This window comes from Mycetomoellerius zeteki, unplaced genomic scaffold, assembly GCF_001594055.1.
Source record: "Mycetomoellerius zeteki isolate Tzet28-1 unplaced genomic scaffold, Tzet1.0 scaffold592, whole genome shotgun sequence".
In the NCBI taxonomy this organism is placed as follows: Eukaryota; Metazoa; Arthropoda; class Insecta; order Hymenoptera; family Formicidae; genus Mycetomoellerius; species Mycetomoellerius zeteki.
In genome coordinates, this window is record NW_017257602.1 from 395,152 (window position 1) to 411,201 (window position 16,050).

Sequence of the window (16,050 nt, forward strand, 5' to 3'; positions counted from 1 at the left end):
AAAAATTTGTGTATTTGTGTTGGAACGGTCCATTCACGTTTGTGTTAACAGTTTGTGTTGAATTTTTTAACATATTCGAGTGTTAATTTAACATAATGTGATTATGTTATTTAAAGATTTTTTGTGAAATTAATATTCAATGTTTCTTAGTGTCAAAATGACACAATTTATGAGTAAGTGAACGAGTAACATAAAAACAATGTGTTTTAAAACGTAAATTCTAAGACAAATGAATGAAATATGTGTTAATTTAACATATCATAAATGTTAATTTTCTAAAAAAAAATATGTTCCTACGGTTTACAATCGATGTTATCTTTCTTTGTATTTATTCTCTTATATAATATTTGTGTTACGTTCTAACATATTCATCTTGTGTAAAATTAATTCAAAAATTTGAGTGGACCATTTGGGACATGCAATTTATGTTAAATTTAACACATTTTTTCCAACTGTGTAACTAAAATTTAATTATATCTTTATATTGAATAAGAATCGCAATTAATTTATTCGCAAATATTCCACATTTGTATAAAAATATCAAGATGACAAAACGGAGAAATTGACGATAATTTACATTAATAAAACGGAAGTTTGGATGTATGCATTTGAAGTTGCTGACTTCAATACTTTAAATTTGAGGCTAGACATTTCTCTCAAAATCAAATTTCAGCGTAATCATTTCAATCAGATTTTCTTTGATCACAACAAATCATGATGTAGCTCAAGTAATGTAATTTAAAGAATGAAAGGAAAGAATAATTAGTTCTTAAAGTTTCAATATTTACTTGAGCGTTGAATCATGTCTTTCGGAGATACTTTGATTGAAGAGGACGGCTTTGGATTTGTGCCAAGGTCACCTGGTACTGAATTGGAAAAATCGCGCGAAATCGTCAGAAGGTATTACAAGATTATCGTTAATTATGCAAAAGCTACAGTTTGAATCGTTTTATTTGGAATATAACTATTATTGGAGCAAAAGTTAGACATTCTGTAGACACAATGACGAATTTCTTTTCTCTGCTATAAATTCGAATAGACAATTAATAAAAATAAGCAATCTAAGTATTTTTTGTACATTAGAAAACTCTCTATTTAATTAATATGTTATACTGATCGTAAATGTCTCCTCTGACATGAACAGGTACACTCTAACGAATAAACACAAGGCGATTGTTCGTCTGATATCCTGGGGTGCTAGTATTCAATCAATCAAAGTTCCTAATCGAGATGGTAAACTGGCGGACGTTGTTTTAGGATTCGATGATATAGATGGTAAAGTTTTGAACAAGCATAGTCTTTTAAGAGCAGGTTAATTGAGCGTGTTAATTAGATCATGTTGTCTCATCATGTTATATGACATCTTCCTCTTTTTGATTGAATTACATTTGAAATTATGATAATATTAAAATACTTAGTACACATAGTTCATATTTTAATTGAGTATTTACTAATGTTGCTAACAATAATTAGGATATTTGAAGAATAGATACATGGGAAGCATCATTGATCGCGTTGCCAATTGCATTTCCGGTGGTACGATGCATCTCGACAACGTAATTTATCCTTTGTCGATTAATGACAGGGCTGGAAAGGATCGTTTCAATGGCGGTACGGTCGCGTTCGACAATACTAATTGGCAGTCGCAGATAGTGAACAATCGAGTGGTACGATGTAACTTATTCCCTGAAAGTGAGCTACGGAATTGTTAAAATTATTGCTTGTTTTATATTGTTCTTCGACGAGGTGATGTCGCATTTGAGCCAAAGACATAGCCAAAGATATCCCAGTGGTGTGTTAACGCAAATTAAATACACCTGGACGGACGATAATCAACTTCACATTAACATTCGTGCCACCAGCACAAGTTCTACTCCCGTCAACATTACTAATTACTGTTTGTTCAATCTCGCAGGACATGTAAGACATTAGTACAAAGAATTGATCTTTTTTTTCTTAAGAATAGCAATATTTATCTGAGATAGGAATATAGGATTTATAATAAAAAAAAGCTAATATAAATAATATATTCGAATTATCTTTTTAGCTTCGGATGTACGAATTTTCTAAATCATAGAAAATTAATATCAATTAAATTGTTGCCTCATCAATTTATACATAGTGCAATAATTTTTTGAAATTTTTATACAATTTATGATTATGAAACTTTCAACTTTATTATGAAAGTATTTCATTATTTTTAAAAATTAAAAGGGCGTACAGAATTTATAAAATTAGTTGGGGGAGGGAAGGATCAGAAATCTAAACTTAGAAGTTAAAATTTATTTTTCAATTGAAACTATTTGTCTAGGAAACTTCTAAAGCCTATGGCACACAAAAAAACGTAAGCAATAAGCGAGTCAGCCAATGATAGTAGAAAACACAAGGCATAATGTAAACAGTAAGAAATAAAAAAAATATCGATTTGCTTATTGCTTACGTTTTATTGCTTTTTCTATGTGCTACTATAGCTTCTCCCTAATTGTAAGACGACACTGAGAGACAATTTGGTAGGGTACAGGTTCGAAAGAATTGAAGAAACACGTCCTCACGGTCAATGCCGACAGTTGGATCTTCAAGAATAACTTACGGAGTGTTATATGTCCGGTGGATGGTACAGCATGCGAACTACGTTTACCAGCACAGTTGAACCAACGTCGATTATATGATATACCGGGTGGTGGATACAACCACAATTTATGCGTCAACAGTCCCAGCAGCTGGTGTTATCGTTTCCACGCTCGGTAATCTTCTAACATTATCTGACGTCGAATTGTAGTATTTTATGCATTGTAATGTATTCTATATAACGCAAGATGTTTTTTTTTAATCAATTTATTTTATAAATTGTATGAAAAGAATTTTGCATTCTACTTCCGGACGATTTTTGGAGGTTTACTCGAATAATCCTGGATTACAAGTTTATACAGGAAACGAATTACCACATCAACATATTTATCCTCCTGATTTAGAAGATCATGAATGGAGAGGCTGCGAAAATGCGCAAATTAATTCCTGGAAATCGGTAAACTGTGTGATTGTAATTAAGTATTTATCTTATTTTTAAAATATAATAAGATCAATATTGAAATTAAATGAAATAATATAAATTAATAATGTAGTTTTGTCGATTTAATCTTCATGGAGCTGTAAAAATGTTATAATATCTTTAACAATAAAAAAAGAATATTTTTTTAAATAGTTTTAATTTAATTCTAAAGGTAAAAGATGTTAAGCTGTTTGATAGTCAATATATAAATTAACTTTTCTTAATTTCGTTGCATCTGTTTTAACAGTGAAATATTTTTTTATTAGAGTGTCTTGAATTTCTATCGAGATTTAAAAGTTTGATATTTTTTGATATAAAAAGCTTAAATATATTTTTTAGTTATTGAAAATATTACATTTTGAATAGACGAAGGAAATTACAAAGGAGAAAGCAACGGAAGTTTATGGCAAAGGAGGTGTTCCCTATCGTCGTCATGGCGGATTTGCTTTATCACCCCAGAATTATCCTAATGCTGGTAATATCGAATACTTTCCGTCCTGCATGCTGTATCCCGGAAAAATGTATATGCACGACATGACATACAAGTTTGGAGTGCTTTTCGAAGATTAAAACATTTTTGTATTATTTTAATTTATTTTTCTCTCTCTCTCTTTTTTAATGTTTAATTTTTACCTTGTATGGAGAGAATCTTTCGTTCCATTTTATCATAAAATTTGTTACAAGCTTACCATGTTTAGTAATAAACAAGACACAATTTGGTAACCTACAATATATTAAATATCGCTTGTAATGATAAAAATTTTTTAAATATACAAAAGACATCTTTTATAAAACTATATAATTACCTCTACAACATAAAATATTGCTGCAGCAATATTTTAATAGTGCGTAATATTATAATACAAAAATTACAATAATATTGCTGTAATATTGAAATTCTAATAAATATTTTATTTGAAATACTGCAACAATATTGTGAAATATTGTAATTCTAATATTTTGTAGGAAACATTACAATATATTATTGCAACAATGTTCAGACAAAAGGTCTGATAAGCTACAAGTAATGGAGCTCGGGGCTCCATTGATAGTTACGAAAATTTACAATCATCGTTCTTCAATTATTACCGGGCACCTGGGGCTCCATTGATAGTTACGAAAATTTACCCAAGTCCGACAATCTTTAATAGTATATCTCGTCAGTGAAAATACTAAAGCCAAACAAAACTATTCCCAAATAATTGAGTAATCGGACAACTTCCATATCACGTTGAAAAAACCAGTTCTCGTCCGATCACTGAAGTCAAGCAACGTTGAGCACGGTTAGTACTTGGATGGGTGACCGCTTGGGAACACCGTGTGATGTTGTCCCTTATTTTTTTTTATTTTTTGCCAAGCTGAAAGAAGACTATATGTTGAGATATTATGGATTAATTAAGAATTGATCATTGATTCTTTTGATGACTTTAATACTCTCATTTAATAGCTCTTTCATAATTACAGAGAGAAGTCATGTTATGTAAAAGAAGTTGTACAATTTTATTTTTTTAAATAGTCATAACATTCATATAACTATGCAAAAATTGATTTCTTCGGAAATTGATTTTGCATAGTTATATGAATGTTATGACTATTTAAAAAAATAAAATTGTACAACTTCTTTTACATAACATGACTTCTCTCTGTAATTATGAAAGAGCTATTAAATGAGAGTATTAAAGTCATCAAAAGAATCAATGATCAATTCTTAATTAATCCATAATATCTCAACATATAGTCTTCTTTCAGCTTGGCAAAAAATAAAAAAAAATAAGGGACAACATCACACGGTGTTCCCAAGCGGTCACCCATCCAAGTACTAACCGTGCTCAACGTTGCTTGACTTCAGTGATCGGACGAGAACTGGTTTTTTCAACGTGATATGGAAGTTGTCCGATTACTCAATTATTTGGGAATAGTTTTGTTTGGCTTTAGTATTTTCACTGACGAGATATACTATTAAAGATTGTCGGACTTGGGTAAATTTTCGTAACTATCAATGGAGCCCCAGGTGCCCGGTAATAATTGAAGAACGATGATATTACCGACAATTAATAAAAATTTACAATTATTAACAATTAAATATTTCGATAATTTATTATTAAGTTCGTGATTTTTTTATTATTTAAATGCTGCATAAATAAGTAAGCATACTTTTAATGTGCTATAATATCTTATATATTGCCGAAAAATTACCATTTTTTCTCTGCAGTTACCATCTCTATTGATAATCAAACTCGGACAATAACATAAAAATCATAATTATTATCACTATTTTTCCCTTACAGTTCCTTTTCCTTTTTGCTCCTGTTTTTCCTTTTTTTACTCAGCTTTTTTTTAGACATTGTTCCGGAATTCAGTCGAATATCTATTCTGTTAGAGGATCACAGTGTGTTGAAAATACATTCTTGTTTATGAGATATGAATAAATAAAATTGCTTTAATGATAATGAAAATATTTGCATATTTATATACCCCACTGAAAGAGAAACATGAGAAACAATATATTTAACAATATAAAAATAAGGACTTTTGCTAAATGTCATAATTTTTGTGCAAGAAAGAAAGAGAAAGAAAATCGCTTTAAATAAACTCTATTCGCATCTTTATTATACTAACATGTTTTTTAGTATATTATACATAATTAAAATTCTTACTATGATGTAGGCCACGAAGTAATAACGTAGATACATTATATAAGCGACCATATGTTGGTGGTATGTAATAAGAAATTCTCTTTGAGGTTTAAGCACAAAGTGTACTGATTTTGTACATGTGACTACATTCGTGCCGCGTTCCAAGCTAAAATTTATAAATATATAAAGCTATATCTTCTTTTGTATATGTGTACACGTGCGTTCGCTCGCTTAAAGCTATAGTAATCTAGCGTTTGTACATCTCTAGCATGTTACTTCTAATTTAATCGTATTATATTTACGTAATAATTATAGGCAGTAAATTGTTAGAACACTTTTTTCTTAACGACGCACAGAGAATTATTGATTATGAATTTCTAACTATTGATTTTTAATGAACGTTAGCGATTAATTAACACCGATAGAATATTTATTAACATTATTTCTATATATAAATTCTTGATTATCCGGAAAGATAAAACATCAAGTTTTAGGTCGGTATTCATAATCTGATCTTATACAAGGTAATTCATTTAACGTGATCATCTCTTACATCTTTGTAAGATAAAGTTCAATAAAAGATATGTTCAGACAAAAGTTGTATAACTTGACGGGGCACAAATAATGGTACAAAAATCAATTTACGAAAAAAATTTTTTTATAGTTATATGAAAGTTATGGCCATTTCTTTAAATGGAGTTATATGATCTGTTTTACATAAAAATTTTTTAGATTTCTCTAATAATATTTTGCATATAAAAGTATTATAATATAAAAGGCAATAAGGTAGAGATAACGAAAAATTATAGTTATGTCCAAGATATTCTGTTAATTTATTTTAACATAAAATATAAAATATCTCGTAAATTATTTTTTGATAAACTTAAGTATTTTAATACTTTTATGCACAAATTTGGTGCTGCAGTGGACTTTATACTAAAATCGAAAAAACTAAAGACTTACATTTTTCAATTAGTAGAGTTGTCATCTGATATAGGCGTTTTCTTAATACAAAAATTCTATAACTCGTAACAAAATGATACCGTATCACCCGTCGGATTATGTGAACGAACAATACTGAGTTTATTCATATTTATAAATCAAAAATATCACTATTGATATTTTTATAATTTGAAATTAAAAAAGTCTATACTATCGACATTGATCAAGTTTGGCCGTCACTTCAGCATCCCTTTAAAATTAATATCCATGATCAGACTTGAGATGATTTTGAATGTTAGGTCGAACTATGAATATCGTTCCTAGATAAGATTGGGTGTATTGGCAGTGTGAAAATAACGAAAACATCGTAAGATAGCAGTCGTAAAGAATCGTTTGTAACATAATATATTTATCTGGCAGTTAAATAATGCATTCCGCACGCAATTGAACACAAAAGGTCAAGGCGCTCCACGTCAATCGTTGTTTTATTAAAAATTTTAAACTTGCTTGAGAAAAGGATGTTCTCTTTTGCCGATTTCTGATTTTTACAATCAGTAGTACAAGGGCGTAGTCAACAATTCTCCGAAAGAAATCGTATATTAAAAATTAAAGTTATATATTTTAAAAGTACATTACATTCACTAAAATGCGTTTACTTAATTATGGCATCATTAACCATTATCATTAATTATAGCTTTTCATCATGCTTTCTGAGACATGCTTTTTACAAAATGTTTACAAATGTAAAAATAACATTCGATGGATTGACCTACCCAATCTTCGGATGCAAATCCGATTACAAATATCTGATCAATCACGAAGATAAAGCTTTGAGAAACACGAATATTTATTTTGAAGCATCTTTAGCACATTCGAAAGTTTGGAGGTTTCTACCTAAAACTTTAGCAGAAAATCTCATGAGACGCATGAGAGACTCCGTCCTCTATCTGAAAAAAGAAGAGACGAGAACGCAAGACCTCAAGAGGAGAGGCAAAAAAATTAGAATTTCCTTCGAGAAAATGAGAGGATGCCCTGAGCCTGTTCCTCCAGAAGATTAGCTACTTTCCAGGGAGGAACTGAAGAGGGGTCCCGTGCTCAGAAGGAAAAAGAAACCCTAGTCAAAAAGAAATGGGCTCCAGAAAGACCAGTGCTTCGGCAAACTGTGGCAGCAGTACAGTAAGGGACCAGGAAGCTGGTCGGGAGCCCGGGATTCCTTTAGAGGAGAGCCAACGTTGTCCTTGTGGAAGCCACTATTGTCGGGACGACAATCTACAAGAGGGCGGTGTAACACCTGTGCCGTGTCGATACCCGTGACATCAAAGATCGTCGGGACGATGAGAAGTTTGTTTGTTTCAACAAGATCAGATTTGAGGCTAAAACGTCGTCGTGTTCGGACGTGCTTTGTCCGTTTTTGCTCTATACTTTCGTATGCTGTATTCTGTTTCTGAATAAAGAGCCCTGTTCTTTTGTAACGAGTGTTTCTTTATTTCTTAAGGCCCAGAGGTGCTTACGTGAGTGCGTTATCGCGTAACGGTCACACGGGTGCAGTGCAACAATATATTTAATTTTTAATATATTCGGTTTCTTTCAGAGAACTGCTAACTACGCTCTTCTATTACTGACTGTACGTGTCATCCTGTATTCGCTTCCCTCTCTTACGTACGTTGGTGCTTTTAATACTTTGCCGTAGCTTGAGATAATTACGCAAAATTGACTAAGAAAAAGCGTTACGCAGTGTCGGGCAGTGATTTTCTAACACAATCCGATTATTTTGGATCCTTTTTCCGACGATCTTATTCTGTGACTATGAGACGGACCGTGAAAGTCAGCGGTTTCTCCCATTCTGTTCTCGTTGTCGTGTTTTTAGGACGACCGTGGATAACTAAACGAAACTCGCCGGGACTTTTCAGCCGGTGCCGGAAGTGTAGGGCGGAAACACCGCGTTCCTTGACGATCTCAAAGTGTCCATTGTCGTTGCCCCGCACGATAGTATAATCTACGTCTTCGTCCTGTAGAGTAATAATTGTCGATTATTTTCGATCGAAAAGCTCGCAATTACAGCTACAATGGTATCAAATAGCTTCGTAACGAAATCTCAAGTTAGATCCCTGGCGAATATTTTTCTTAGAGTTATTCTATATAATTTTTCGAAATTTCTACATAAATTTCTGAATTTTTCAGAACCTTCATATAATTTTATGACTTTTTAGAAAATTTCTCGGATTTTTACAAATTAAAATACTTTTGAGGAATGCAAAACCGAGTAAATCTACATTTTTTAAACAATTTTTATATATGTTCTGATACATTCTAAGATTTCTCATTCTATAATTTCTGAAAAAAACTTATAAAACCTGAAGAAATTAAAAATATTTTTCGTAATCTTCATAAAGACATGAAAATTTTTTTTAAATATTTTGAGAACTTCTTTTTACCGAGTATCTCTTAAGATGAAATTCATTTTAAAATCGATCGAAATTACGCAAAAATTACCTCTATAGCAGATTGCAGCTTGATAATCCGCATACGATGTCTTGTCTGACGCAGACTTATCTTGAGTATGTGCTCCGTTCCGTGATGATGCCTCTTCGGCCTGGCGTTGCGATGTTTCTTCTTTATCTTGCCTCCACTCGTCCTGATTCTTCCGTTTGCCAATTTGTTCCTAGCGCCTCTTCTATGCCGTTCTTTTCCATTTACCTAATTTGAAAATCGTGTTACCGCATTACTACGATAGAAAAGAAGCAATAAATGCATACCTTGCATGAGAAACAGCCTTCAGTAGAAATCGTCTTATCATCAGCCGGCGGTATATGATAAGGATCAGGATTGATTTGGAAAGTCGGCACGTTACCGATATCATCGTATCGTCCTTGAAGCGATGGATTAATCGTAGACAGGCAGTGACCCTGCAGTACATTTTTCAAAAAATAAATAATCCCACATCTTGTTAGATATTTTTAAAATATGTAATTTTGGAGTTTTTCGTTATCATGTGTGGATGATACGAGTAAAAAACAGACCTGTCCTATTCGCTGATAACCAGTCGGGCAGCCACAAATAAATCCATGAGCTCCGTTGGGGGTACAACCGAAGGCACATGGACTTCCAAAACATCCAGCGCTTACCTTTGAAAACAAACGTAACAAAAAATAATATATTTTTTTTACATTTTGACTGGTTTAAAAAGATAAAAACTAACAAAGGAAACTTAAAAATAGTTTCGAAGATATATGGAATTAAAACAAAAGTATAAGATTCACTTTACTTGCACACAAATTGCCAAATTGTTGTCAAACTGATATCCGTCCGGGCAGCCGCATTTGTAACTGCCAATGGTGTTAATACAGGTATTGTCTCCGCATGGCGAAGTATTGCATTCATTCTCATCTATACACTGGTTATGATAAATATGTTGAACAAAACCATCCGGACAGCCACAGCGGTAAGTCCCCATTAGATTCTAAAAAGAATAATTGCATACTGTGACAGAAAGCATACAAAAACTTTTTTAAAATCAAGAATAAAAGAAAGAATAACAGTTATATTATTGGAAATCCTAGATAGAGAAACTCAAATATTTACCTGACAACCGTGTTCACAATTAGCATCGTCAGCACATTCGTTGTAATCCGTACAGAATTGTCCGGTATGATCTAGTTTGAAACCTCTTGGGCAAATACATTGGAAACTTCCCAAGGTATTAATACATTTGCCAGGTTTCGGGCAAATGCCTGGTTGATCGCATTCGTTTATATCTAGAAGAAAATTATATTATAAAAAATACAGCGCGCGAAATTATAAAATATTATTTAGATGGGAATTTTATAGTGAAAAGTATTAATTATGCACATTAAGAGTTATATATATATATATATATATATGTATACTACACAGTTCGTAAATTCGAGAAGGTTGCGATCTTTCCATTTTTGAAAAGTTAAGTAATCCAATAAAAAAAATTGTAAAGAAGTTTTCGAAAATATTTTAAAGAGAAAGGATAGAGTTACAAATTTGTTTTTAATTTCTATATAAGTAATACAATAAAGTAAAACATTAACCATAACACGCATCTCCTTGTTGAATGTAGCCTTCCTGACAGTCGCAAGTGTAGCTTCCCGGTGTATTTATACAATTTTGCTGACACAGATGATTTCCGGTTGTGCATTCATCCAAATCCCTGCAGCTGATACCATCGGGATTTAGAATGAAACCCGACGGGCATGAACAGATAAAGCTGCCCTCGGTATTTTGACAATTATATTTGCACGGTTTTGGCGTTAATTCGCACTCGTTAATGTCTACGATTTCAATATGTTCATCATTATAAAGCGTAATTATTTGTTAAACTTAAACGACTGGAGGAACTTACCAATACATTGAATACCAGACTTATCAGCCTTATACCCTTTATTGCAGATGCATCTGTAGGAGCCGAGCGTGTTGATGCAAAGACCATTCCCACAGAGATCGGGTATAGTTTTACATTCGTCGATATCTGAAAATATACATCAATTCTCAGAGCGGAAAACAGAGTTTTATTTTAGACTCTTGTTTTAATCACTGTTGATTAAGTATTGAATGACTACAGACTAGATAGAAAATTTGTGTTAAATTTAACATATTTTATATAATTCAAATTTTTTATTTGAATTTTGTATTAATGTAACACAAGATGAATATGATAAATGAATAATAAAAAATAACAAACGTTATGTAAAAATTAAATAATGTCGTATTTTGACACTATTTAAAAACAAATTATGGAGGCATATTTCTTCAGTAAAATTAACATTTACGAATAATATTGAGTTGGAATAAAAGTTCGCAGCGCTATTTTATTTGTATCACGTTTTAAAAAAAATGTAGCAATTATATTATTCAATACCAGAGTAAAGTTTCAGTATTAGCGATCTTCCTGTTGTGGCTCGCCTACAAAAGGCGATCCCAAGGAACCACTCCAACCAATTAGGTCATTTGCAAAGAGTAAATGGTGAATATACGCACAACGCTGAGGAAATGTTGAGACTCCTACTCAACGTTCATTTCCCTGGTGCTCACACTATCTCAGCCAGAGAGGAGGTTAGTGAGAAGAAAGGAGAAAGAGTATGATATTATTGTGTACCTTGTCCGTCCACGGAGAATCCTTTGTCCAGACAGAGCTCGTTATAATTGTCGGAGTCTCTGGTTGGACAAATCTCGCAATGCGGCCCCCAGGCTGCTCCCATGGTGCAGCAACAATCAGCTTTTGTAACCGTGCGCAATTCCGAGGTTCTGGCGGTGCACCTGCCGCCGATTGTTTGCAGGAAGCAATAGCCGACCCTTCGGTCTGATCATGGAAGCACGAGCATATTTCTATCTTCAGCATTTTGACCGCGATATTTAATATTTTTATTTATTATTGATAATATGGTATCTTTTTTGTGCTTCATACCGATACATGACTTTCCGTCCGTGCTTTGTTCGAAACCGTCGTAGCAAAGGCATTGGTAGCTCCCTTCCAAGTTAACACAACGACCGTGCTGACAGAGGCCGGAGTTAGTGGCGCATTCGTTGATATCCTTACACTCGTCCGCCATTCCTATCTTCTGGTAGCCAGGCGGACAGATGCACATGAAGGTGCCGATCAGATTCTTGCACTGGAATCTACAGTCGTTCGCTGGCGTTGCGCATTCGTCGACGTCTAGAAATAAGAATTTATATTAATCTTTTTCTTCGCAATGTAAGGGTGAACCATATATTATCTAATTTAGATTTGTTGGAACTAGGCGCAAATATAAATATTTTCTTTTTTCATCAAAAAAGTGTAACACGCAATTTAACACGTATAAATATGAAGCATTGTATTGTCAAAATACATTTTATTTGCTTCTACTTTGGTTCAATTAATATCCTTCATAGCAGAACTCACAGTAATATCACAAAGGTATGCGAATGTATACTTTATCATTTCAAGTGTGATATCAGCAAAATCACTGTAACATGCAAATGTTCGCTATGTCATTTTTGATAATCTCACAGAGACATCAATTTATATGTCTATAATAGTCTATATTGTGAGTTCATTACGATGTGAATGTTACTTCTTTTTATTATGGGGGATTAATAAGAATTCAAATTAATTTAAAAATTAGAATCAGTTGTTATGAAATGTAAAAAATTAAATCAAACGACCAGAATGTTTTCTAATTACCTACGCAATGACGGCCGTCGGGTGCCAAAGTATATCCATATGGGCAAATGCATCGGAAGGAGCCTGGTGCATTGTGACATCGGAAGGCGCACTGATTACCCAGCTCCAAGCACTCGTTCACATCTTCGCACACCTGATGAGCCCCGGGCGCGTATCCGTCATTACAAGAGCACTCGAAACCGCCGTCGATATTACGGCAAGTGCCATTGCCGCAGATATTCTGCACGGTCAGGCACTCGTTGTTGTCTACACATCGTCTTCCAGTTTCATCCAGTATATATCCGGTCGGGCACTCACATCGAAATGAGCCATCCGTGTTGATGCATTCGCCACCGGGACAGGCATTTGTCATAAACAGGCATTCATTCAGATCGATCCCGGTATCATCCCGCCCTGGTCCTTCTGGGCACATCTTCTTGAACTCCTCTAAATGAATATAATTGTATATGATTCTTTTATCACCCAAATTACATGATCACATAATTGACACGAACTTAAATTATTAATAATAACGTAGCTCTTTCTTTTGTGTCTTTTATTCTCTTAGAATGTTCCATATCGAAAATTATATTATCTAACAAACATATTCATACTAAAATCCTTTTAATTAATTACTTTAATTATTTAATTAATTACTCTAATAAATTAATTACTCTAATTACAACCCGGTATTGCCGCTCACACGTTTCGCCGCACCGTGCCGAGCAACGGCGCACTTTCCCTCTTGCCTCTTCAACGCGCTACCAACAGCCAATATTCGATAAACTGGGCTATATCTTAAGCGGTCGAAGCGTTTCTCTCGACGTGCTCTCATTAGTACAATTACAAAAAATCAATATCTCGATTATTATTGCGAATATCGCTAATCGGTATGGGACTTTGTGTTCATCTCGACCCTATCTATCTTCCTGTGAGTAATGGGAGAAGTCTCGCGGGACACCCTGTCTTTTATAAAACATATTTTTATAAAACATGTCTTTTTTTAAATAAACACATGTTTTAATAAAAATGAATAAGAAAACCGCGATTATCCGACGCTTCAATAATTCTGATTCATTAGGTCGAATAATCGAGGTTCTACTCTAATTATTAAATTTAGCAAGCAATACGTTGCAGTGCCGCTAGATGCAGTAAGGTTCTATTTTTCGTAAGTGAAAAACCACACAGGATGGAATAAAAGCAGCAGCATTATGAAGTTTTTCACACACGTTTTATCATCATTTTAATAAAATGATGCCTTGAAGATACGCTCTTAAAATTGAGTAAGAATCTATTGAATTGGATGAATATAATTACTTGTGTATGATTTTCTTATCTTTCAGATAGTTATAATGAACTTGATGAGCATCTTGAAAACTATAAATAATTTATTGTGGAAAATAATATCTCAGTCGGAATTTAAATCCAGATTTCTGACTATCGAGACATTGGCACTGAAGTATCAAAATTGAAAGGATGTTTGCACGGAGTACGGGAGATCCAAGTCAGAAACCCGACTGAGGTAACATTCTTCGCAATAAATTATTTACAATAATTATTTTTAAAGGGATGCTGAAGTGACGAAATTATTAATACATTATAGCCTTAAGTCTTTGAATTGACTAAACGAAAGTTCGTACTTCATTACTCACAATGTACTTAATAATTTTAATAATTTTAATAATTTATGAAGTGGTGATTTCACGAAGAGAACTGAAAACCACTGCAATTTCTTAATTAAAAAAAATATCTTTTACCACTATTTTCGGGCGGACACTGCTCGCAGTAACGGCCCCAAGCTTTGCCCATTGTGCAGCAACAGTGCTTCTTGGTCATCCCACCCTCCCGTGGAAAGGTGCACTGGCCCCGTCTATAATTATCGTAGCATTGTTCTTCTCTTACATCGATACATTTCAGCGAATTTGGTCTCTCACTTAGTCGATATCCGACTGGACACTCGCAAATTACTGCACCTTCTGTATTGATACATTGTCCATTCTCGCAAATGCCTCTCGTCTCCACACACTCGTCTATGTCTATATAAATGTAAATCGCGAAAACATATTTAGAAAACATATAAAAATACGACAATGATCAATATGATTTATTTACTGTAAATTTTTACGTACCAACGCATTTCCTTCTAGAATGATCTAGTTCGTATCCTAGCGGACAAGTACATATATAAGATCCCATTAAATTCTGACATTTCCCTGGAGATGGACATAGTCCCGGTATCTACAAGATATTAATTAATTATCTTTTGGTATTAACATATCGATTATTTATAAGTCTATAGCCTATTTGAATTAGAATTATTAATACACAAGTATTAAATCTATTGGCTATTTTCCATCAGGATCGCGCGACATACTTCATGACATTCGTCGATATCGCGACAGTGCTGGCCATCTTGCGCCAATACGTAACCATCTGCACACTCGCAAACAAATCCACCAATAGTATTCCGACATCGGCCATTGCGGCATAAAAACGGCATGATTCGACATTCGTTAATGTCTAAAACCAATTTATTAAAAGATTAAAATATGTAAAAAAATATTTTTGTTAATTGTAGAACTATAAAGTGCAGCATTCTGCTTTATAGCTACTAACCTGCACAGTCGTTGTTGGGACTGAGTTTAAATCCTTGATAGCACTGACACTTGTAGGAACCCAAGATGTTGATGCAAGTGCCGTTGTTGCATATGTTTGGATTGCGTTGACATTCATCGATATCGACACAATTGTCTCTGTCACGAGTCAACGAAAACCCGGAATGACAGATACACTGAAAGCCGCCTTGCAGATTGCTGCATACGCCATTGCTGCAAATGCCCGATCGCTCGTAACATTCATCGATGTCGACACAATCGTGTTGGCTGGGTCCAAGTTTGTAGCCAGCTGGACACACACATTCGAAATAACCCTGCTGGTTAATACACTGTGCATTCCCGCTGCAGGGATTCGGTACCTGAAAACAGTGTCACAAACATTAACGAGTCTAGTATCCACATTTGGAGAAAAACATAGTAGCAGCAACTATAAAAGTAATAACTATACAAGTTTGTAGAATTACTTAGTAATAGTTGAATATATAAACTAATGTGCACATGATTGAATAAACTTTTATATATTTTTTTCCGAATACATTATAAACGGCAGCTATTTTATGAGTTTTTCAGAAACTAAAGTGATCAACCTATAATACCTCTACCTTTGATAAATTTCAGTCTTAAAATATATGGATATAA

At 33.6% G+C, this 16,050-nt stretch overlaps 2 protein-coding genes across 4 annotated transcripts in view; one reads left to right on the plus strand and one right to left on the minus strand.

The window, feature by feature from the left end:
• Positions 1-652: 652 nt before the first annotated feature.
• Positions 653-3,641, plus strand: LOC108728235 (aldose 1-epimerase). Its single transcript, XM_018456702.1, has 7 exons — positions 653-900; positions 1,145-1,275; positions 1,474-1,667; positions 1,747-1,920; positions 2,515-2,744; positions 2,860-3,025; positions 3,416-3,641. The coding sequence occupies exons 1-7, from the start codon at positions 803-805 to the stop codon at positions 3,617-3,619; spliced, it is 1,197 nt and encodes a 398-aa protein (XP_018312204.1). The 5' UTR covers positions 653-802; the 3' UTR covers positions 3,620-3,641.
• Positions 3,642-6,605: 2,964 nt separating this feature from the next.
• The window catches only part of LOC108728240 (fibrillin-2), a 36,398-nt gene continuing 26,953 nt past the window's right edge, over positions 6,606-16,050 (minus strand). For 2 of the 3 annotated variants that reach the window (XM_018456705.1, XM_018456704.1), the window contains exons 29-43: positions 15,413-15,770; positions 15,171-15,316; positions 14,926-15,034; positions 14,554-14,832; positions 12,818-13,243; positions 12,059-12,307; positions 11,750-11,953; positions 10,997-11,122; positions 10,686-10,925; positions 10,210-10,382; positions 9,893-10,087; positions 9,648-9,752; positions 9,384-9,533; positions 9,121-9,324; positions 8,421-8,636 (exon numbers count right to left, since the gene is read on the minus strand). In XM_018456705.1, the coding sequence (XP_018312207.1) occupies positions 8,421-8,636; positions 9,121-9,324; positions 9,384-9,533; positions 9,648-9,752; positions 9,893-10,087; positions 10,210-10,382; positions 10,686-10,925; positions 10,997-11,122; positions 11,750-11,953; positions 12,059-12,307; positions 12,818-13,243; positions 14,554-14,832; positions 14,926-15,034; positions 15,171-15,316; positions 15,413-15,770 (3,180 nt within the window). Of the gene's footprint in view, positions 8,637-9,120; positions 9,325-9,383; positions 9,534-9,647; positions 9,753-9,892; positions 10,088-10,209; positions 10,383-10,685; positions 10,926-10,996; positions 11,123-11,749; positions 11,954-12,058; positions 12,308-12,817; positions 13,244-14,553; positions 14,833-14,925; positions 15,035-15,170; positions 15,317-15,412; positions 15,771-16,050 lie in introns of all 3 variants that reach the window. The other variant, XM_018456707.1, reaches the window with a different exon arrangement.

Bases quoted from the DNA above. Each gene is read 5' to 3' on its own strand.
- LOC108728235 (XM_018456702.1), top strand. From the start codon at position 803: ATGTCTTTCGGAGATACTTTGATTGAAGAGGACGGCTTTGGATTTGTG. The intron at 1,921-2,514 runs GTAAGACATTAG...ACAATTTGGTAG, and splicing joins TGTTCAATCTCGCAGGACAT to GGTACAGGTTCGAAAGAATT. The intron at 3,026-3,415 runs GTAAACTGTGTG...CATTTTGAATAG, and splicing joins AAATTAATTCCTGGAAATCG to ACGAAGGAAATTACAAAGGA.